Source organism: Lipomyces chichibuensis (genome assembly GCF_038497645.1).
Source record: "Lipomyces chichibuensis strain CBS 12929 unplaced genomic scaffold V1513scaffold_8, whole genome shotgun sequence".
Lineage (NCBI taxonomy): Eukaryota > Fungi > Ascomycota > Lipomycetes > Lipomycetales > Lipomycetaceae > Lipomyces > Lipomyces chichibuensis.
The window spans coordinates 163,059-183,856 of NW_027117460.1; the positions used below are offsets into that span (position 1 = coordinate 163,059).

The 20,798-nt window shown below is 44.6% G+C and overlaps 8 protein-coding genes and 2 non-coding genes across 10 annotated transcripts; 3 read left to right on the forward strand and 7 right to left on the reverse strand.

Annotated features, from left to right (window-relative positions):
• Nucleotides 1–502: 502 nt before the first annotated feature.
• On the reverse strand, nucleotides 503–2,360 carry V1513DRAFT_441134 (uncharacterized protein). Its single transcript, XM_066897473.1, has 6 exons — nucleotides 2,180–2,360; nucleotides 2,018–2,105; nucleotides 1,876–1,951; nucleotides 1,719–1,817; nucleotides 1,541–1,661; nucleotides 503–1,486 (listed from the first exon to the last, which is right to left on the reverse strand). The coding sequence occupies exons 1-6, from the start codon at nucleotides 2,223–2,225 to the stop codon at nucleotides 711–713; spliced, it is 1,206 nt and encodes a 401-aa protein (XP_066754651.1). The 5' UTR covers nucleotides 2,226–2,360; the 3' UTR covers nucleotides 503–710.
• A 925-nt stretch (nucleotides 2,361–3,285) lies between these two features.
• On the reverse strand, nucleotides 3,286–4,243 carry V1513DRAFT_441137 (uncharacterized protein). Its single transcript, XM_066897474.1, has 2 exons — nucleotides 4,113–4,243; nucleotides 3,286–4,062 (listed from the first exon to the last, which is right to left on the reverse strand). Exons 1-2 carry the CDS (start codon nucleotides 4,115–4,117, stop codon nucleotides 3,615–3,617), a joined length of 453 nt encoding a protein of 150 aa, XP_066754652.1. The 5' UTR covers nucleotides 4,118–4,243; the 3' UTR covers nucleotides 3,286–3,614.
• A 746-nt stretch (nucleotides 4,244–4,989) lies between these two features.
• On the reverse strand, nucleotides 4,990–8,284 carry V1513DRAFT_311298 (uncharacterized protein). The gene is made up of 4 exons (XM_066894659.1): nucleotides 7,504–8,284; nucleotides 5,832–7,458; nucleotides 5,453–5,787; nucleotides 4,990–5,395 (listed from the first exon to the last, which is right to left on the reverse strand). The coding sequence occupies exons 1-4, from the start codon at nucleotides 8,173–8,175 to the stop codon at nucleotides 5,294–5,296; spliced, it is 2,736 nt and encodes a 911-aa protein (XP_066754653.1). The 5' UTR covers nucleotides 8,176–8,284; the 3' UTR covers nucleotides 4,990–5,293.
• A 774-nt stretch (nucleotides 8,285–9,058) lies between these two features.
• Nucleotides 9,059–11,280, forward strand: V1513DRAFT_397243 (GPI transamidase component PIG-T). Its single transcript, XM_066895404.1, has 4 exons — nucleotides 9,059–9,498; nucleotides 9,545–9,981; nucleotides 10,035–10,325; nucleotides 10,379–11,280. The coding sequence occupies exons 1-4, from the start codon at nucleotides 9,092–9,094 to the stop codon at nucleotides 11,188–11,190; spliced, it is 1,947 nt and encodes a 648-aa protein (XP_066754654.1). The 5' UTR covers nucleotides 9,059–9,091; the 3' UTR covers nucleotides 11,191–11,280.
• Nucleotides 11,152–14,503, reverse strand: V1513DRAFT_441147 (transcription factor S-II, central domain-containing protein). Its single transcript, XM_066897475.1, has 3 exons — nucleotides 14,082–14,503; nucleotides 13,507–14,024; nucleotides 11,152–13,438 (listed from the first exon to the last, which is right to left on the reverse strand). The coding sequence occupies exons 1-3, from the start codon at nucleotides 14,089–14,091 to the stop codon at nucleotides 11,369–11,371; spliced, it is 2,598 nt and encodes an 865-aa protein (XP_066754655.1). The 5' UTR covers nucleotides 14,092–14,503; the 3' UTR covers nucleotides 11,152–11,368.
• A 183-nt stretch (nucleotides 14,504–14,686) lies between these two features.
• On the forward strand, nucleotides 14,687–15,448 carry V1513DRAFT_424168 (uncharacterized protein; the record flags this gene model as incomplete). Its single annotated transcript, XM_066896073.1, has 1 exon — nucleotides 14,687–15,448. The coding sequence occupies one exon, from the start codon at nucleotides 14,687–14,689 to the stop codon at nucleotides 15,446–15,448; it is 762 nt and encodes a 253-aa protein (XP_066754656.1).
• A 633-nt stretch (nucleotides 15,449–16,081) lies between these two features.
• On the reverse strand, nucleotides 16,082–16,155 carry V1513DRAFT_t39. Its single transcript has one exon. It is a non-coding gene; the product is annotated as a tRNA-Ala (tRNA).
• An 800-nt stretch (nucleotides 16,156–16,955) lies between these two features.
• On the forward strand, nucleotides 16,956–17,027 carry V1513DRAFT_t36. The gene has a single exon. It is a non-coding gene; the product is annotated as a tRNA-Met (tRNA).
• Nucleotides 17,028–17,546: 519 nt separating this feature from the next.
• Nucleotides 17,547–19,008, reverse strand: V1513DRAFT_457587 (rhomboid family-domain-containing protein; the record flags this gene model as incomplete). The annotated part of the gene is made up of 5 exons (XM_066899632.1): nucleotides 17,547–17,582; nucleotides 17,638–18,100; nucleotides 18,154–18,252; nucleotides 18,302–18,399; nucleotides 18,466–19,008. The coding sequence occupies 5 exons, from the start codon at nucleotides 19,006–19,008 to the stop codon at nucleotides 17,547–17,549; spliced, it is 1,239 nt and encodes a 412-aa protein (XP_066754657.1).
• Nucleotides 19,009–19,536: 528 nt separating this feature from the next.
• V1513DRAFT_441155 (ubiquitin-conjugating enzyme/RWD-like protein) lies at nucleotides 19,537–20,706 on the reverse strand. Its single transcript, XM_066897476.1, has 3 exons — nucleotides 20,467–20,706; nucleotides 20,195–20,408; nucleotides 19,537–20,138 (listed from the first exon to the last, which is right to left on the reverse strand). The coding sequence occupies exons 1-3, from the start codon at nucleotides 20,566–20,568 to the stop codon at nucleotides 19,699–19,701; spliced, it is 756 nt and encodes a 251-aa protein (XP_066754658.1). The 5' UTR covers nucleotides 20,569–20,706; the 3' UTR covers nucleotides 19,537–19,698.
• Between the last annotated feature and the right edge of the window lie 92 nt (nucleotides 20,707–20,798).

Genomic DNA, 20,798 nt, shown 5'->3' on the forward strand with positions numbered 1-20,798 from the left:
ATATATTTAATATTGTCTCTGAGTTATAATGTTTACTGAATAACAGAATTCAATCACGTCTCAGGACATCTATTATTGACTCACTGAATGAACCAGCAATATTGCGTCTCTTGGAAGCTTAGGCTCTTGAAGGTACACTTGCAAGCCCAAACCCAATGCCCCCCTCTGACGCCTTAATTTGGAGTTACAATAGCGAAAACCAGGCATGAGCTGGGTTCGGGTTACCGTTACAGTTTATCTGTTACTTTTTAAATCGATTATATATGATAGGCGAGTTGTTACTGATATAACTTATTGTTATTTATTAATGGACATCCAGAAGAAGTAATCGACCATTTCACCCGTAGGTTAGCTAAACCTACAATGTCGGTTTTCGAGAAAAACCTGGCAACTGATTTAATTTACAAGAAATATCGACTTCTGGTGCCTTATTACTGAAATTAATGATATCAAATTGCAATGCATATCTAAATTGCGCGAGATGGATGCATTGAATTAAGAGTTGCTTACTAGCCCTACAATCAATGGCCGGTATAATTAATTTATGAAAATATCCAATATACATCCATGAAATGCATTCTATACTTTGGCTTCACTTAATTTGACATGCATAAATTCGAAGGTGTGCCTTGTCCCATTACAGTCCCAAAACTCCAAAAATTCATATCATACATCACCTCACACACATTAATTACTGAATAGAGAAATCACTAATACTTCGATGCATACTGGCCATCATACGGATGATACGACGACTGGAACTGCTGAGGCGGTTGATAGCGTTGTTGTTGTGGAGGTTGGAACTGCCGGACATGCGAATCAATAAATCCCTCGTATTTCTGCATCGCAGCAGTGAACCGCTGGGTGAGATCTAGCATTTCTTCCTTCTGTTGGGCATATCGATCAATGAGCTTGATAAGATGAGGTTTCACAGCCATGGATGCCTTATATACATGCTCAAGCTCGTCCGAATCCAACGCCGACGCACTCGGACTGGACAGGATCGAGAGCAAGCGGTCAATACTATCAGCTTCGGAAAACACCTGCGCTTCTTCATCCGCTTCCTGCCGAGCGTCTTCTGGGCTAGTGTCCGGCATTGGTATCACGTAGTTGAGAGGGAAGATGCCAACTTCGCCACGCAATGAGCCCCTCCACCAGTTTGGATAGACAGACTCCAGGACAAAAATAACATCGCCTTTCCGGAATGATAGCTCACCAGGTTCTGTCGTAGTGAGATCGTAAAGAGCGCGAACACGAGAAATGGTCGCGTTGGGATCAAGCCCTCCAGTTAGACTATCATATCCATTGCTTGCTTTCATCTTCTTCTTTTCCTCCTCCTCTTGCTTGCTCTTTGCGTCTCGCTCCTCCTTTGCCTTGCTCTCCTGCAGAGATAACGCCAGAACCATCTGCAGTTCGTCATCCTCCTTAGTCTCCTGGTGTTTGACGGGTGGCTCCCGGGGCTTCTCCGGCGCTTTTATGGTAGGGTCTACAACCTATTAACAATTAACTGACCCAACATTTGTATCACATCCGATCTTACTCATTGTCTTCACTTGATCTAGTGTGTCCGACATCAAACTGAAGGATGAATCACCTTGGAAAACCTTAACCAGTTCTTCCATGACTTCAATCAGGCGTGACTTCACGCTGTTATGCACACTCTTTTCGAGATATTAGCATCTTATTCCAATAATATATACTTAATAGAGTTTGCTAACCTTATCTGATGCCATCCGCAAGAGTGCCTGCGTAAATGATCGAGAGGCAAGCTCTCGATGGGCCTTCGTACCACAATTCTGTGCTAACGAGTCTGCGAGCTATACTCTCGTTAGCGACACAATGGCTGCCAATAAAGAACTGCCTCTTAATACTCACTGTCAACGCATATAATTGCACATTTGCCGATCGATGTCCGACCCGCTTTTGTAGCGCTGACACAGCTTCCTTTGCTCTATTATGTTAAGCTAATCAGTCTACTGTAAATTCTGCAAACCAACTTCAAGCTTATATTTCTCACCCATTTTCTGGCGACACATTGACTTTGTCGCATACCGCAAGAATGTATTCCCAGTTCTCGCTGGTCAGATTCTCGTCCGTAGCTTTGTCTGTGCGATAAGATGTTACGTCAGCCCACGGCCAACTGCCAAATTGGCTCTCAATAAATATAAGCAGCACATACTGATAAGTGCTTCAATTGCAGAAGGAGTGGTGGACGATCTAAACATAATGCCGTTGGAAGAGCGTGTCTGCTAAGAATCAATCTTTGATGTAGCCTGCCGGACCTTAGAGATAAGATCGAATGGCCGGTACTCCACTGGGAGTCTAACTCACCAAAGTTTCAGGGCCGAACTTAACACTGTATTTCCCCATCGAACCGGCCGCACCATCGAACCGGCCAGTTCCACCATCACCAAATACTAAATGAGCCAGCATCAATGACCACGTAGTTAAATTATACTAGCTAGAGCTGAATATAGCTATTTACCAGGAAATTTCCGTATAGTATGTCCAAGATTACGACAGCCACTGCAGCGAGGTGGAGCGCGCTGCCTATTAACTTCAGGCTGTTCATCAGGATGCACATTATGTTGATCATTAAGCTCACTGAATACGGTCGCGAGCCTCCCTACGGTCAAATCTACATCAGTACCTAGTGAAGCACGTTTCCGAGCTTTCTCCATAGTCTGGCGCTCGCTCTCGGCTCGTAGACGTTTCAATTCATGTTCCAGTAGGAGACTTGTCTCGATTCGAATGAGAAATACGTTAATTTAAAAGAATGTCCCCCGACGTCCACTTTTGTTTATCCCGGTTACAGAAGTACGTCAAGCATCACATTATTAAGTACTCACTACTCTCTTCCTAGCTAAGGCGATGACGCATATTCGAGATGACCTGCCGAACGCCTAGTTATTGCAAATACCGGGTCTCATGATGGGAACATATGACTTCGACGGGAACAGATGACTACGATATGTAACGATCACTAAAACTTAGATGACTTGGTTTTAGTATGACGCACATCATCGATAATGAACCGTGCATAAAACAATTTGCAAGAGGAGCTTTTCGTTGAGGCGTACACCCACGAGCTCCAAGGAAAGGTGGCGCCTATTGCAGTCAAAAAGTATAAGTCGCATTGATGGCTGCCAGAAAGGCTAGATTTGGAGAATTGAATGTCATTGTATTGTAGGCTTATTTGTATAATATTTAAGTAATAAAGTCAATAAATCTTGCTGCTGCGGTCTCTTTCATTGCAAGAATAATGATCTTGAAGAAGTTTCGACTAAAACGAACATTACTGTCCGGAATATTGCAGGCGGTCCATTCATTGTCTGGAAAAAAATCACTAATCTTTACCCCAGTCGTCCTAGGAAGAGGATTGTAGGAATGTCCGTCTTTAATTAGCCACTAAATTGCCATGATTGTGAGCATATGGGGCCTTCGCAATAACATTTTGCTCACCTTTCGGACAGGCTGTTCCCCATCGGCTCGCCAGACTTCAAGAAATAGCTCATTCAGTCTCCCAAACCACATAATTGCGGTATTCAATTGGACCGTAATTGCCTTGCTGCAAGTTGAGTTTCATTTGTCCATCCACATGTTGATCCATTCTTTCAACCTCCGCAACAACATCGTCGATATTCTGATATGCAGTACGAAAAGTTTTTAAACCGTGGCGTTTCCTTTAGGCATATCAATACGACGGTTTTCGCGCCAAGACGTTGGAGCCATACGTCCTTGTCATCGCAGAGGGCCCGATAGTTCTCACTAACTCCACATTCATTGACCACCTGCAGGCTAGCTCGTCCATGGCCACGGTCATACCGAAATGATCCATCTGGCTCTTTCGAACTCTTAGCATCGGGGCATACTTTCTTGTTCGTGGTGGATCCAAAGCTGATAATTCTGCCAATTTGATTGGGCTTGTGAGTAGAAAGATATTCCTTAACACTTGAATCGATCATTCCTTGGATCACTTCGGCTGTGCAGCCATGAAGCGCGCTTTGGATAGTTACCACCGTCGCTATCTGCAGTAAACTATTGTAGGATAAGCTGGGATATCTGAAATATTTAGAATTGTCAGCTATTGCCTGTCAACACAATTCTATTACCTCATTTCCTCAGGAATATAATCAACCGTAGAGAAATGGATTTACTGGGATGCACGGATAGACGGATAACGGATATATCCGTGGATATCCGTCGTGGATACGGATTACGGTATGGATATACACGGATATGGATATGGATACGGATAAGACAACTGATAAGTCATATCCATGGATATATCCACGGATACCGCGGACTAACGGCCATTTTGGAGTTAACTGTGTCTGAATTGCGGTCATCAATAAAGCACTTCAATTCCGACATTTTCCCAACTTATCTTCCCACTTATAATTTGCCTATACGTCAAACAAACTGTAGTCACGTGGGTGCGCACGTGACTTATTAGATTAGGTTGCATTTCCCTCAGCCGCAGATACCCTAAAAGTTCGGATAACTTAAGTATTATTGAGGTCACAGTCGGCACGAGTCTCAGGGATGTTGAACATTGGCCAGCTGCAATTGTTTTTTGCTTTCGTGCTAAGGCGCGTGTTCGCTATTTCTTCTTTAGTTCTTTTTCCTGGATTGTTCCGGCTTTTGGTTTTCTTTCCTTGTTTCTTCCTATGATGTTAATATAGATTATAGACCCACATTTGAGGTTTTATAATAAAAAAATATAATTAAGACAAAGACCTATAGGTAGTCGTACAGTTGTTTTCGTACGATTGCTCTCACAGCTGAGCAAAGGCTTATAATTACCTGCAGACGGATACGCATATGGATAAGTTGGCCTGGATATTAGGGATCAGCTATGATTGGTGCCTGCAATTGTCATGATATTGTATAATCTAATGCTACGTAATTTCCTTTGAAACCGCGTTATAATACACTCTTAAAAGTAGACAAAAAGATACAAACATGCCTAATTGCTAAACTCCGCAAAAAAGTTTGTCGTCAAACATACAATATTTTTCTCTTCCCATCTGCATTCATATAGAAGGTTCCATTTGCCCCTGCAAACTCATTGCCTCACCATCACAATTTAACATTTTATGCAATTGATAAACGTGTATAAATGTATATGCTGCCAACAATACCAAGAACGAACCAAGGTATTAAGAAAGAGAAATCAAACAGACAAAAACAAAGACGCCCAATGTGCCATCAATTTTATACTGCAACAACAAAATCTCACAAATATTCCACAAAATCTAATCCCGCTGGAAATCAAGAGCGATTCACACTGTCACCTTCCCGACGATTTGCGCTCTTGCAGCTTTGCAAGTCGCGCCGCTTTGACAAGAGGAGCAAGTGACCGGAGATTATCGGCCTGCTTCAGGAAATTATGCTATCACACGATCAGCCACTGAACTCTTCCAGTATTCGAAAACCTCCAAAAACTTACATCCAGCAACTCGGCCGCGGACGCTCGACTGTCAGGGTCAACTTGCAGGGCCCAGCCTAAGAAAGCCTTGAATGTCGATGACAGCGACCCGGGATCTTTCAAATCAGGGGTCCCGTTAGTTGCAATGAGATACAGTGCTCTCATGGGCGACTCGGTCAGATATGGTGGCTCCCCTTCAATCATCTCGATGGCCATGATGCCCAAACTCCAGATATCAACCTTGGGACCATACTCCTTCCGCGCCACGACTTCAGGAGCCATCCAATACGGAGTTCCGACCAATGTTGTCCGCTTAATACTAATATCGTTGATTTGAGCGCAGAACCCAAAATCAGCTAGTCCAGTTAGCATGCGACCATTTACAAATATGCAAACTTACTCAGTTTGATGTCGCCTGTCAGTGACAACAGAACGTTGTCCGACTTGATATCCCGATGAATGACACCTTTCAAATGCAAGTGCTTCAATCCAAACAATGTCTCTCTGCACACAGCTGCAATCTGACCTTCTGTCATCATATTGTATGTCACTACATCAGTCAAGCTTCCACCTTCCATGTATTCCATAACGACCCAGAGATCCCCCCGGTAGAGAAAGCTATCTATGAAGTTGACAATGTTGCGGTGCTTGCTTTCCTTCATCACCAATATCTCATTGATGATAAGCTCCTTCTTAGGTTGCTGCTCTAGATTCATCTGTTTGATCGCGACGCTCAAGTTAGTACCTACTTGATAAGCAGTGTAGACGCCACCAGATGCACCTTGGCCTATCTTGTGCAGGTTTCTATATAACCGAGTCGGATCACCAGTAGAACAAATTGCAGACAGCTTTGCAATAAGTTCGGCATCCCTCATACGCTTTTGTTCGCGCTTACGGGGAGAAATGACAGCGTGTTCCAAGTTGTCGACTTTCGAGTGTTCCATAGACGGATTGTGCATAATTCCGGTTTGCTTGTGGCGGGGAGAGTGATGCTGTCGTCCACGAGGCGGTGACTCTTGTGTATTACCTGCTGAGACTTGGCTATGTGATTCGACGTCATCTTGCTTTTCGGCGTCGCCAGAAAATAGCTGCTGAGATGGAAGACGTGTTGGGTCAGCCAGCTCCGGTTTCTCACGTAGTAGAATCTCAGGTGAGGGCTGCAAGTTGCTGACGCCGGCACTTCCTGACGACGCATGAGCTACCCCATTCTGCTCCGCCGACGGCGGTTCTGGCGGCAATTCCTTGTTCTGATATTTTTGCCACGAAGCTCTGAGCTCCTTTTCGCGCTGAATTACATTCTGCAGATTCTGGGAAGCCTGCCGGTGAAGGCTTGGCTGGTAATGAAGTTGAGAACGCGAAGGTGTGCGGTAGATCTGGGCTTGCGAGGCAGTATACGTGAAATTAGGAGGTGAAGGATGGAGCTGTTGATACGGATACTGGGTCTGGGACTGGAGTTGGGACGGGGATTGGGATTGGGATTGGGATTGGGATTGGGATTGGGACTGCGACTGCGACTGGAGTTGATTACTTGGTGGAGCATCTGGAGAAGCTTGAGGCCGAAACGGGTATTGTGGCGACGCGGGAGTAGAACTTGTGTACGCATGGCTATTAAATGTAGGCGAATGCTGAGCGGAATACTGATATTGCTGCGTCTGTTGGCCAGGCAAGTGCGAAACACCTGGAGCTTTCGGTGCAGGTCGATTCGGCACCAGATTGTCGTCGCGACCTTGCTTCGTAGGAGGTACAGGTGCTGGTCTTGGATTTTCAAAACTACCTTCAATATTCCGGGGAAAATGTGGACTCCGAGGCGTCATGGATGGATACGATGTTGGCGATATCTGCGTATTCGCGTAGCTAACCATGTCTTGATGCCTAGCATGATCAAACTTCTTCCAAACGCTATCGTCTTTAGACATCGAATCCGAAATAAATGCCACGATGTCTATCATTGTCTGCGGGTTACTCTGTTGCTCTGCCTTCGAAATTCCGCCAGCTTCTAAAGTTCTCTGCCATTCTGGCGGCAGGCCCTACCACAGTTAGTAGAAAATAAAAGACAACTTTGATCGACATACTGTGAATTCCCTAGTTTGCAAGTTGTAACCGACATGCGTGACATGCTTCAGATTGTATGGATCTGAAATTTCAATGATCTTTTCCGATTTTGAGCCCTTAATGCTACTAACAAAATTGTTGAACATATATTTTACAGATCGGCCACCACCACTCTCTGTCCTGCCCGAACAGCGACGCGAGCTATTCGTTGAGTCATGTCGCCAGACACTCGTGCTCTCCGGTGATGTCAGACCCGCTACAGTGAGCGTTGACAGCGTGGGAGTCCTCGCTTCCGAGTTAACTGAATCTGAAGAAGACAACGGCACCGCCGGAAACGTAGTCGACGACGACTCAGAACTTTCGGTGTGCGGCGACGACACTGTCTGTTGACTGGTTGATAAGGACGCGACACTGTTTACCGACGATGCAGTAGCAACGGACGATGACGGTGAGGACGTGCTGATTAATGACCGATTCGGCGGTGTTACGCTTTGCTCAAAGAGCTTAATTTCAGGTGGAGATTGTAGTCCTTGTATTTCTGCCGCAGTCTGTCGGCGACGGCGAACTGCCGCCGCCGCTTTGCTGAAAGAAGGGGCCGAAGGATAACGTCTAATTTTGGAAAATGCGTCCCGGAGCTCGGTAGCCGTTGTAGTTTCTACGGACATAGAAATACTCTTGTCGCTCGATGCCATCGTCCACAATTCCAGACGAGGTGACGATTAAGAAGAGTACGTGACGGCGCCAGAGTTTGTTGTATCCTTGTTCTGATTCGCGATCGAAGTTGATTCCAGGCAGTTCTCGCTAGTCCATATGTGATGCGCAATTGCCTTTTGACACTGAATCAGTCGATAGAATATTAGTTGTCTGTTCGCAACATAGGTGGAGTTACAGTGGAATTACTTACACCGTTTTGATAGGCTACACCGGGATCTAACTGGAATGAACCACCCGAAGAGACTGCTGTTCCAAGTAAGAAGCTGATTAACCAAGGATTTGAGTGAGAGCACGATCAAGATAGGTAGTCCAGTCAGGAACCGGCGATAAAAATGCTACAAGAAAGCAACTTGTGACGAACGAACAAGTGTACACACCAAGATTTGATTTCATACACGCGGCGGGCGCGGCTGGTAACAAGTTATCGTCGTGTTGATGGAATTGAGCACAGCATATACGGATATATGGCATAACTATCGAAAGTTGCTATGCTGTGCCTGAACCTTTGCAACGCCGTTGACCAGGAATTTACTGTGTTTGGATTAGCTTTGTTATTGCTTGTCTCTTTTGGCCCCTTGTCACGTTTCCGATGAAACTAAATATCAATCACTAAGTAATTCTATGCTATTCTCTCATATTTTATTTAGGATATGAGGGTTCCATAATCGCCCCGCGGGTCGAACCAGAGCGAGAAGCGGGGTCATTCGCACGTAATGTTAACTCCGGGTAAGGTGCGGAACGTAGACTTCAGATACTTGGGGTTAGGTGTTTGCCCTACTTAGTCACGTGATATCTTGGTATGTATTCGTATAAATCTTATATACGTACGTCCGTTATGCAGTTATTGTTCAGCTACGCGGTTGGCACTTGAGTAATGACTGGACAACATCATCCATGTTTTTGCTAGGCTTTTGGATTTATCTTCTCGCTGTATGCATGCTCCTTGACGTTATCGATTGCGCGTTGCCGTCCAGAGGAGCCTACAGCGAGAGTCTTGATCTCAAGCCGTTGCCGCGGAATACTCTTTTGGCGTCGTTCAATTTCGAAATATATTCAGATTCAGCGGCGAAAAATGGTTTGGGGTATGGAACTGACGGGGCGGAATTTTTGGCTCATTACGGTTTGTTCCCACGAAGCGTAGGCCAGATCGTCAAAAGTACGCAGACTCATGAATTACATCTTCGATTTACGCAGGGCTGGTGGGATTCAGAAGAATGGGGCCTACTTCCACACAATGGAAAGTACACAGGTGGAACTGGTGTAGAAGTATGGGCATGGATCGCTGCCGAACAAGGTGACGAGTATGTACCACTTATTGAACATATCCCACAGTACTAACAGGCACAGGGCTGAAAATAGCTGGTACGAGTTAGTTAATGCTTTGTCTGGTTTATTTTGTGCGTCATTGAATTTTGTCGACTCTACTCGAACCACGCCAAATCCGATCTCATTCCGTCCTGACTCTAGTGTGGGTTCTTCTTCATTATTTACAAACCAAACCGCCAGGAAAAGCAACGTATCATCAACTTTGCATCTCTACCATGGATCGTTGCCGCGTGAGACTGTGTGTACCGAAAACCTCACCCCTTTTTTGAAATTGCTTCCATGCAAGGGTCGTGCAGGAGTCTCTTCGTTGCTTGATGGTCATAGGATATTTGATTCGAAATGGCAATCTATGGCTCTCGACTTCGTTCCAGTATGCGATTCAGATAACGGATGCCGGCAGCATATGACTCAAAAAGTTGACGTTGTCTTGGACGTACTGCGGTCACTACAACGAAAGCGTAAGTATTCGAATGATTCCCCCAAAGCCGCTCAACCTAAGTAATTGTTAAAGATGCGCCCGTTCCCAAGCCACTGCCGTTGGAGGAGCTGCAGTGTGATACGTCGAAGTCCTATCATTCGGAGTCTATATGCTTTCCTTTGCCTAGCCCACGCGTAGTCGATTGGAAGCTTTCTGACGTGTTTGGTCGCAGGATTAAAAACCGATGTCTATTAGATCAGAGGTCTGAATATGATGTCTCATCATATTCTGTTTGCACTCACATTACGCCAGAGTGGCATCTCACTCGAGAGGGAGGTACAGTCGTGTCCAGTACCTCATCTAAGACATGCTTTTCCTTACACGGTATGTGATCTTAACTCCGAACTCATATAGACAAGTCTGACTTTTTTTTGCAGAGAACGACGAATTTGATGTCGGTTTCTCTACTTCAAACTCCACATCTGTCTCAAGGAATGAGCAGCCGCCAGTCTACATCCAGCGGTCCATGACTGGTCGGGGCCAACAAAACGGCGGTGTTCAAACCATCATTCACAATCCTTCAATGACTGACGCAGTTTCGCTCATATATTTCGAGTCGTTACCGTGGTATATGAAACCATATATCCACACATTGGCAGCTTCACTTTCTAGTTCAGCATCATCAACAACTGCAGCCATCAAAGAAGAAGTCGTGAAAGACCTTTTATATCGTCCGTTCTTGGAAAGGGTCCGTGGCACTTATCTTGAACTCAAACTCGAAATTCCTCCGGAGTCAAAACTTACTATAAGTTACGATTTTGACAAAACATTGCTCTACATGGCGGAGTACCCACCGGATGCGAATAGAGGATTTGACGTACCGCCTGGGATTCTCACAGTACTTACAAAGGAAGACAACGGCACAATTTCATATGCATATACTCTGCGGACCTCCAGTCTTCTGTTATCTCTTCCTACGCCGGATTTTAGCATGCCCTATAATGTCATTATTCTGACCTCAACGGTGATGGCACTCGCATTTGGGACTATTTACAATATCTTAGTACGCCGGTTTGTCTATGAAGAGGACATGGTGTCCGAACATATTCCGCTTATGCAGAAGGTGAAACAGCGAATACGAGCATTATTTGTATTTCGGAAAACAGCTCCCGAAGGCGACAAACCTCCAGAAAGTGACAAGCTCAAAGAAGACACAGATGCAAAGGATAAAATCCTGGACAAAAAGTAATTGAATTATATGTAGACATATTATACTGTACAGACATACGAAAACTGCAATGAAGGCTGCGCTACCGGTAATATCAAGCCATAGAAAAACCCCATACTATACAAACAAACACGCTAATACGAACAGACCGTTTCCTGCGGCAAACATACATGTATCAGTACAAAACAATTGTTCACCCTCAGGGATGGTTTCTCTGATAATCCTGTACAACTTTGATCAAGAAATTTGGATCATTGATGAGGGATGGATCTTGACCGATTTCAGGACTGCTTTCAAGAATTTTCTGCAACAAAGCCACCTCATTTTGTGGCAGCCCAAGGCTCAGTAGAGCATCTGTGATATTGTGAACCGTACTTCTGGGCGGCAAATTTACCTCTGGAGATGCAATGGTCACTGATGGCGATGAAGGAAACGACGACGTCTCCATTGACAGAGGTGGATACCATGGCTGTCCACCAGCATATGCATCTGATGAGACACTCGGCACTTTTGGAGTTGCTGTAGGATCATATTCATCAGATTCTACGTGCAATTCCAGGCTGGTATGACGATCTGTATAGCCGCTGGAAGGGGTTCGAGCTGCTGTATTGACCTTATTGATCACAAAAATACCCAGAAGCATTGGCATTGTGATGATGCGAGGGATGCTGATTGAGCTTATCATATGCATGTAGTCAGGTCGCGGATCGGCGGGGAGTAGAGGTACTAGATATGCATCTTTGACATTTGGCAACTTATTCCGAATCACACCATATCTATCTCTCCCTCTGAAATAGTCGAAGAGCCTGGTAAAAGCACGTTCTTGTTCTTTTAAATTTGGATCCTTTACCATGAATGATACGGCAACTAAGTCTTTCGTCGAAGATACTTCTGACAAGTAGCTCGCCGCCGTATCTTTTGACAGACGCCCGTCAATATCAATAGATGGTGCGATCACATCCTGCCATCGTCTGACCTCACCATCGAACAAAGGACCTCCGACTTGAACAGCACTTCCCATAAACTCGGACACACTCGCCATTGAGATCAATCCTTCCCATATCACAGAAACTGTTGCTTCCAGCATGGGCGAGTAGCTATGGTCGTCAATATCATCTTCAGACGCCTCATTATGACCCAAGTCGTCGTTAATAAGTCTGTCAATGTCCTCGTCAATAACCTGACGACCCTGAGGTTGTGGAGAAGCCGGTTGAACCGCATTCGAGGACGTAATGTGGGAGTCCTTCTCAGTAGGAGGTGGACTATTCACTGACTTCCACACTTGATCTATATTGAAGTCTGCGTTGTCTGCACCTGCAGAACAAGCTGATGGCGTCCCAGACCTTCCGTCTTCCGAATTCTTCGCTCCAGCGTCAGACAGCTGTAATGACTGAGATCTCTCTCGGCCGTGATCATCTGATTTTAGCCCAGTTGAATATTGCTGCTCGACAGTTGTCGAAGGTGATACTGATCTGCGAGAATATGCCTCATCATTGGCATTATGAGAAACTCGCGTTGCCGCATCAAGATTGACTTGTGAACTGTTCTCTTCCTCTCCTTCAGGCGCATTCTCCGGCAATGTGCCCATAGGGTCGACATCTCCGACAAACTCTTCTCCTTTGTGCGTTCTTCGTATTCGAGGAGCTTCAGCCTTTTTTAGGATAGACTGTGATATACTCTCTGCTCTCACAGCTTCTGCCAACTTTTGAAGCTCCGGATTCATCATGTCCTCCGGCGCCATTCGAACTAAATGGTCTGGTGTGATTTCGCCAGATAGGACTCTCTGACGTAACAGTGAATTTTTGATATCTTTTAGATTAAATAATATAGTTCGGAATTTATCTCGGTATTTGTGTCCAACATCTTTCTCCGTCTTTATTGCGAGTTGCTCGTACATAGAGTACTCAATCTCTAAACTGAGCATTTCGGCAAACTCCAGTGCCGTGGTCCCCTCGTTTAGTTTAAGTGCATCATTGGCGACAGCTGCGTCGGCCGCCTTCTCGAGCAGCTTCAGTATCCCACTTGCAACTGATTTCCGAACGTTATCAGCTAAATCATCAATGTGATCTACTTTCTGTGGCAGAGATACGGCTTTCGGAAGAGTTGCAGTTGATGACTTTCTTCTTGAAAGTGGCGGATGGCTAGAGACTGACCGTGGTCTTGATATTTGTGGCTTGTCTTCTTGCTGGACGGACTTCTCTGAAGTAGATGCATCGGTCTGATCAGGAACCGAATCATGACCGTCTTTTTTCTGTAGCTTCAGCGGCGCCTGTAATTCCGTGTCAGATCTCATATCCTAAAATATGCTCAGTGCATGATTGATAACAACGAACTCACTTCAGGTATTCCGAACGAAGGCGAGAGCGGTAATTTTCGCTTAGCTGATTTCAGAGTCTGGACGACGGCTTCCGGTTTATAGTCGGGATCGTTGAAACCTGGTGCCGCAGTTGGTTCTTGGTGTGCAGTCCTCTTGAAGTATGCTTCATGAAGCTCAGGCCGACAGCGCTCGCAAAAATATTGATCCGGAACTTCAGCTTCATCCGTTATCCCCATTGTGCACTCAGGATGTTGCCAGCAGAGACACTCTTCACATTGTGCCATGAGTGGCTTGTCGTCTTCTGGATCAGTGGCCTCGAGACCGCACACGCAACGCACATACGACTCTTCCTCTTCTTCTGGCATGTTTTGCTTCTTTGCCCGTTGCGATTTTGGCTTGGGCTTTTTCCTTTCGGATTGCTCTCTATTTGCACTCTTTGATGTGCTAATTGCTTGCTGCTTATCCGCTTCTTCGACCTCTTCCGTCAACTTTTGACTATGTTGGCCCTTGGTGGTGCGACTCGACCTCCGTGGTTCAGCTACAATTTTTAATTAATATAAAAACCTCAAATGATAGATCAGTGAATTGTGCATACTTGACGCCATTACAACTGTTCGCTTCGCCGATTGTTGATAGCGCAATAATAATGTGCTCGTATCCGTGTCCGAACAGGCTTGACGCGTTCGCGATCTGAATATAGCTCAAGGGCTCACGGCTGGCACTGGGCCTGCTGCAACCGAAGTATTTATAGAAGCGAAGTAGTTTCTAAGCTTCTGTATCCTTTATAGGGAGAGCTAAGTGCCTCTAGAGTTGCGTAATGACTACGTTACACTACTCTACTACAGCGCGCAAGCAGCTCGTAAATAAATTCAGCACACGCTCGTCCTGAGTCAGAGTCAGGATCATGAAATATGCGCAGCGTTCATACAACGCAGTCGCTTGATTGATAGTAAATTTGCTAATATGATTGCAATAGGTTTTGTGCTTGCGAAATAATGATAAAAGTGGCTTCTAGGGATCATTCAGGACGCAATGACTTAGGAAATTCATGCATAGAACTTTTGCTACGAACACGTGCCGACATATACTGCGGTGCTCAATATACCGTATATTACAGTCTGGGAATGAAAGCGAGTCAAGGTTGCAAGTCGACTTCATCGGCCGCACTTTGCGCTGGAATGCACTTGATGACAACAATCGATGACGACAAGTATTCGCGCCTTATTCCGGCAAGCAGAAGCTACGAAGAAGGTGGAGCATCCTTTTGCGAAATATGTAAACGATAAACTGAAATGCTCTGTCTGCGATCTTTCCATTTCAAACGAAAGGCAATGGGAGGCTCACATTGGCACCCCAACGCATCGTGATGCTGTACAAAAGTACAAAGTCGCACAGCAGCGGAGAGCTAAGAGACAATTGGATGCGAGTGCTCAAGCAGAAATTCAAGGAGACCATAGCAAGCGACTACGGCGTGAAAAGAGCGACTCAAGTTCACAGCTTCCGTCAGATTTTTTTGACGCTCCTCGGCAACAATCGACTGACAACCCCATAGCAGACAAATCAAAAGCCGAAACTGCGTTTGACCTTGATGCAGAATGGGCTGCCTTCCAGAAAGACATCGCTAAGGTCCAGGCGGGTACAGTCGTAGAGGCCACTGCTGTCATTACGGGACAATTATCAACGGATACTCACCGAGGAAAAGGAGAAGATGATGAAATGGAGGGGATTATGGATGAACTACAAGATCAGTTTGAAGAGCAGAAGACTCTAGAGAGTCGAGTGTTGAAGCTCAAAGAGATGCGCGAAAAGCTTCGACTTAAGGAAAATGGCAAGCTTATCCGCAGTAATCGAGGCCTGACAAATACCGAGGATGGAGAAGTGCAAGAGAAGGAGACCGAGACCGATGACGATGACGATGACGAATTTGATGAATATGCAGCATGGCGTAGGAAGGGTATTTGAACAAACAAATTTTGCATAATAATATAAGCTACGAAGTTTGAAGGAATTTCATTTATGTATCTTTAGATCTACTATGTATACTATTGGGAAATTGGTTGCAGCGGGATTGTAACTATAAAGAAAGCTGTGGTCCTTGCACGCTATAGCTGGATATTGCACACACCTCTGGATCTAGTGTCCGCCAAACTGATAGTTTATGCATATTCCTTACTCTGGTGGCAAGTGGCTTGTTGATGCTCATCTTTAATACTGTAGTAAGCGACAGCAAACAAACGACAAAACAACACTTCGTAAGAATATCTGATTTGTAGGCACTTTAAATATTGGATGCCCAATCAATAGATTATAATCTTGCCCATTTTTTAGATTTTGAAACCTGTCTTTGCCCATTAGAACGAAACCGCAATTGCGGTTTAGGGTAGTCGCTCATGTGTCTCTCTGGCTACGCCATACGAATATTGGGAACTCTGTGTGATACGGCAGATTTTCTGTAAAAGCTTATGGTCGCAATGTAGGTTTCCTTCGGTTTCCAAACTGCATGAGTGAAAACAAAAAGATATAACTACACAGCAAACGACCAGAGAATAATTAATGCAGCGCGAAGCAAAAAAAATCTTCAGATCAATACAACAATGGACAAGTCCGGAATCGAACCGGAGACCTTTCGCATGCGAAGCGAACGCGATAACCAACTACACTACATGCCCAGATTTACTGAAGAGTTAAAGTTTTTCCGACTTTAAGTTGCGCAGACCCCCCTGCTGTCTCTCGCTATTCTTGCTTAGTTTTCTTTAGTTTGTCGTCTCTCGTTGTTTCTTTCCTAAGTTTTTCTTTACTTAGTTTCTTAATTAATGTACATAGAATTCGGCGCTTAGTTTGTGCCCGTTGGTAATTTCTTAGGTACATATTCAATGCGTTTTTCGATTGAATATCCTCCAAAACGTTTCGAGGACTGATATGGAGTCTGAGGCAGAATGCAAATGACGAAGAGCTGGAGAAGGCACAATTTGTGAATAATTTAGTATAATAGTTGGGAAACATGTCTGCATTGTTAAACTGTCTTCCTTACCTAATATCCACGACGTCGGCAATCTAGCAACGAGTTATGTAATTCTGGACGAGCTTTTTAGCATCAATCGCGTCGCGTAGTTGATAGTTTTGAAGGGCAAAATCGGTCTTTTAGATTACGGCGTATGTTTCCAAAGGGTTTTCAACTGACGGTCTGCTGAAGAATTCATAACGCAACAGTATTTGACAACACTGCTGCTAATATCCAAATGATCAATTAGTAATATCCATGTGTTGAACGCAGTCTTGGAAATTGGAATACGTCAACAAGAAAATGTAAATGATGCAATTAAGTGTAAGCAAATGCTCAATTAATTCATTACTTGGAGGTTCGAAGCAGCGACACGCAGGGATAAGGAATCACGTTACGGTCAAGCTTACGGGTTAGGGTTTGTCCTTTGCCTTAACTGATCTTTCTAATAGTAAAATGTATTGAAGAAGCGATGTGGCGCAGCGGAAGCGCGCAGGGCTCATAACCCTGATGTCCTTGGATCGAAACCAAGTATCGCTAAATATATTTTTTTTTCGGATGACACTTTATTAAACCCCGGATTTTGAACATTACGAACAAATGGCGAGATCAGGGGGAAGACAGAATCCCCGAGGTCAAAACCTAAGACTTTCCTTATGAGTCTGTAAAGGCTCCCGTGCTGCTGACGACGCGTCGCGAACTGCTAGTGGGCCCAAGAGCTTTGTTCTTGCCGACTTGGACTCATCCATGTTGTAATTAGATCTTCACATTTTTTCATGTTCAAGTTTTGTGTCAGACGACACTTTTTAATAAGTTCTAACATTGTCATTAAAGAAAAGGGTCACAAAGAGATGAAAATATAGACATAGTAGAGAAGCAATTATTATTGAAACAGGCGGGTTGAGTAACAGGCAGAAGGTGGATAGTTATCTTTATGTCTCAATGGTGGGTCGTATAATTTATTAAAAATTCATTTCTAAATTGCCCTGGTTTCAAGGTCAAGTCCGACCAACGCCAATGTCTCCAATCTACAAACATATGATTCTACACGTCATGAAACTAAGGCAAGTATGCATCGCACCACCCCTTGACGGGCTATTATGCACGTTAGTACAGAACATATCGCCTTGCCAAACAAAAAACAACTTACCAGGCAGCTTAGATATTTGCACCAGCCACAATGGCCGCCGCCTTTATTAAATAGCCGAATTAAGACGATAACGAAGGTTGCTGCCAGCACTAACATAACAAGGCGGACGATAACCCATAAATACCACGCAGGATGTCTTCCTGAAAACACAGCTTTAAGATTTTGGAACCTGTCCTTCAGAGTTTTCGATTTCGGATAATAATCATTGGCTATAGGTTGGCCAGTACGTTCCCGCAACTTTAGTGGGCTTCGAAGGAGGACGAGACCAAGAAGAATACCCATGGCAAAGCCGCCGATATGGGCAAAATTATCGATACCTGGTAATAGCCCTAGAGCAAATGCGATCACTATTTCGATGAGATGAGACATCAACGCACGCTTTGGACGCTCATAAAGTTGCCAGTTCAGAAGCAAGTCTAATATCCTCAAAGCAATAATTCCGAAAAGAGCACCAGACGCGCCTCTAAAATATCATTACTACATATTTTATAAGTCTAGTTTGATGGATCTACTTACGTGCTAACAATACCATCTGGTGCAAAATTTCCGCCGAGCAAAAATCCGCAGATACCAGATGCGACGTACACGGAAGCGAACTTCAACGTCCCGATGTCTCTGAGACCTGTGTCAGTTCCGATCATCTTCACAAAACTAATTATAGTACCTTTCCATTGAGCCACCTAGTTGGAGCTGCAAAAGCATGTTCGCAATAATGTGTATGAATCCTGCGTGTAGGAACATTGGAGTAATGAAGCGCCACCACTATCGTATTACTAATGTCAGCAATAACTCCAGATCGCTTCCACACCACATAGAGATCGTCAATACCTGGTTAGGATGATCTGACACGCCGCCCATGCCACATAATTCGGATAGGGTGCAAACATTTGTTGCAACCGTTGTCGAACTTGCGCAAGGAAAATTTTTGGTCTTGACGTCTGTCACTCCAGATATATAGTGCATGCATGGTGTAAATCTGCCGCCCATGTGGATTAGAAGATATGTAGAAGGTCCTATCATAGGATTAAAGGTCGGCTTAGTAGCGATTATGCTTCCGGTGTACTTGTGCATAACAATTAGTTCAGAGACGAAGACAATGACTTGGATCACGCTAACGGTCACAGTGAACCATGGAATTATCTGTCTCTTCTTTTGCTGGTCCATTGGCGGAATGTTCGTAGCAAGTCGGTCTGAATTAGGCACAAAGCCAGGTGGTGGCATGTCTGACGGAGTCTGTTGATTGCTCTGGAGATTCCACGGATTGTATGCATAGGACTGCGACGCATGGCGGTCGGTGAGAGGAACATTGTCCGCGTATGGGTCTGAGTATACTGCTAGATTTGATCCAGAGTAGCTACTTTCAGTCGGCATTCGCGATAATTCATACGACTGATTCTTATCATATGTGCTTAACCTGCCGTTGGTCCTTGACGAAATGACACTGACCGTATCACCGTTTTCCGCCGCAGTCCCACCGTTTTTCTTTCTCAAAAAATCAAACGGGGCCATACTCGGTTAACTGTCTATCAATCTGTTTTATTGGTTAATAATGGAAACCGCAACATTGATACCAATTGCTTGGAGACCAAAAATTTGTCACGTCTAATGAAACCATCATATCAAATAACGGACGACTCTTGCTTACCCAATAAAAAAATTTCTGAGTAAAAGAAATCGGGCTGGCCAGGATCTGATGATAACAGGCTAGTACGCGATATGCGCATTACGGTGCTAGCAACGTAAGACCGAGCTTATGTTTTTAGTTGTTTTTCCGTACCTGAATCGTGCTTGCACCGGGCTTAAACTTTAATTTCATAAAGTGTTAAGTTAAGCAGAGACAGCTCACACTCCCAATAACGCCGTACAATGATATCAGCGTTGCAGCTTATGAATGAATAGCTAAAGTATATGTATCATAATATTCCCCTATATAATTTAGTAAATCCGATGGTACTGACAGCCGCAATAATAATCCTATGCAATTGTAACAATACTTATAAGCAACCCTAGACCCCGGTGTAGCATTCCGCTCCATTTGTATAACCCAAATTATCACACACGTTACAACAAAAACCTAATGGCCCATATCGCTACTAAGACAGATACAAACACCGTTAACTTATTTCTACATATTCCTCGATACGACATCTGCTCTATCTGCTGATTGGAAACATCGCGGCCCGAGCCATTCTCTATCGACGACCCGGTGTGTTTCGGTGCTTCTCTTTGCAATTTATCGCCAGAGTTATTGCCCGACTCTTGTTCCGCAGCTTTATATACAACACTTGATTCGAGTTGAGGTTCGTTGATACTACCACCTACAGTCGTTGCGTACAGTAATTCGTAGTTTCGTTGGCCACCGCATGTTGAACATTTAAACTCCCTACTCTTGCGAGCGATTTCCCGCTTCGTCTCATCCGGTACACCGTCGATACTTCCAACTGCTCCATTTGCTTCTGTTGCCATGAAAGAACGTAGTGCGACCAACGCCGTGCGTATACCTAGGTAACCGTTGGTCAGTAACCATAACTCTGTGTGGGTGACAAGAATAGCTTACCCCACGCAGGCAGCCACTCCTCGACATGGAAGTTACTGATCGACAAACAAATTTCCTTGTTGACATCAAATCTCCCAGAATCTTGTAGAAACCTGAAGCTAGGTGGTGCTAATGGGTAATTGCTAGGGAGGTTTATCCGTCCGTGATAGTAGCCTTCTTCGTAAGGGCTTGACGGTGGGCCACGTATTATAAAATGCCATTCAAACAAATTATCCTATGAATTTTGTTAGAGTACCATATCATCAATCTCCGTTGCGTGGGATATTGCATACTTCGGTCGGCGCTGCATGTATGTCCTTGTCCGGTTCAGATAGCTCCTTCGCCTCCTTAAGTATCCTCCTCACAGTCGGCGTATTTTTGTTTGGCGGCGGCATAATGATGTATTAAGTCAGAAGGATCAATATTTCCCTGATACCGAGGAACAGTTCGCTAGCAATAGAGATAGATTTGTGGCGGTTGGTTGTCAACATCGATTTTGGGAGTCACTCACCGTTGGGAGTTTCGCCAACAGTACGTAAATGTTTAACAGTGTAAAAGCCACGTACACGACAAGTTGATATTTATCAGACTAAAATTTACATAATTCTCAGCGTCTAGATGTACG

Bases quoted from the DNA above. Each gene is read 5' to 3' on its own strand.
- V1513DRAFT_441134 (XM_066897473.1), bottom strand. From the start codon at position 2,225: ATGTTTAGATCGTCCACCACTCCTTCTGCAATTGAAGCACTTATCA. The intron at 2,106-2,179 runs GTATGTGCTGCT...CTTATCGCACAG, and splicing joins TGCAATTGAAGCACTTATCA to ACAAAGCTACGGACGAGAAT. The intron at 1,818-1,875 runs GTGAGTATTAAG...ACGAGAGTATAG, and splicing joins TGCAATTATATGCGTTGACA to CTCGCAGACTCGTTAGCACA.
- V1513DRAFT_311298 (XM_066894659.1), bottom strand. From the start codon at position 8,175: ATGGCATCGAGCGACAAGAGTATTTCTATGTCCGTAGAAACTACAACG. The intron at 7,459-7,503 runs GTATGTCGATCA...TAACTGTGGTAG, and splicing joins TGCAAACTAGGGAATTCACA to GGCCTGCCGCCAGAATGGCA. The intron at 5,396-5,452 runs GTAAGTTTTTGG...ATCGTGTGATAG, and splicing joins CCGCGGCCGAGTTGCTGGAT to CATAATTTCCTGAAGCAGGC.
- V1513DRAFT_397243 (XM_066895404.1), top strand. From the start codon at position 9,092: ATGTTTTTGCTAGGCTTTTGGATTTATCTTCTCGCTGTATGCATGCTC. The intron at 9,499-9,544 runs GTATGTACCACT...TAACAGGCACAG, and splicing joins GCTGCCGAACAAGGTGACGA to GGCTGAAAATAGCTGGTACG. The intron at 9,982-10,034 runs GTAAGTATTCGA...TAATTGTTAAAG, and splicing joins GCGGTCACTACAACGAAAGC to ATGCGCCCGTTCCCAAGCCA.
- V1513DRAFT_441147 (XM_066897475.1), bottom strand. The intron at 13,439-13,506 runs GTGAGTTCGTTG...ACGGAATTACAG, and splicing joins CTTCGTTCGGAATACCTGAA to GCGCCGCTGAAGCTACAGAA.
- V1513DRAFT_441155 (XM_066897476.1), bottom strand. From the start codon at position 20,568: ATGCCGCCGCCAAACAAAAATACGCCGACTGTGAGGAGGATACTTAAG. The intron at 20,409-20,466 runs GTATGCAATATC...CAAAATTCATAG, and splicing joins TACATGCAGCGCCGACCGAA to GATAATTTGTTTGAATGGCA. The intron at 20,139-20,194 runs GTAAGCTATTCT...ACGGTTACCTAG, and splicing joins GGAGTGGCTGCCTGCGTGGG to GTATACGCACGGCGTTGGTC.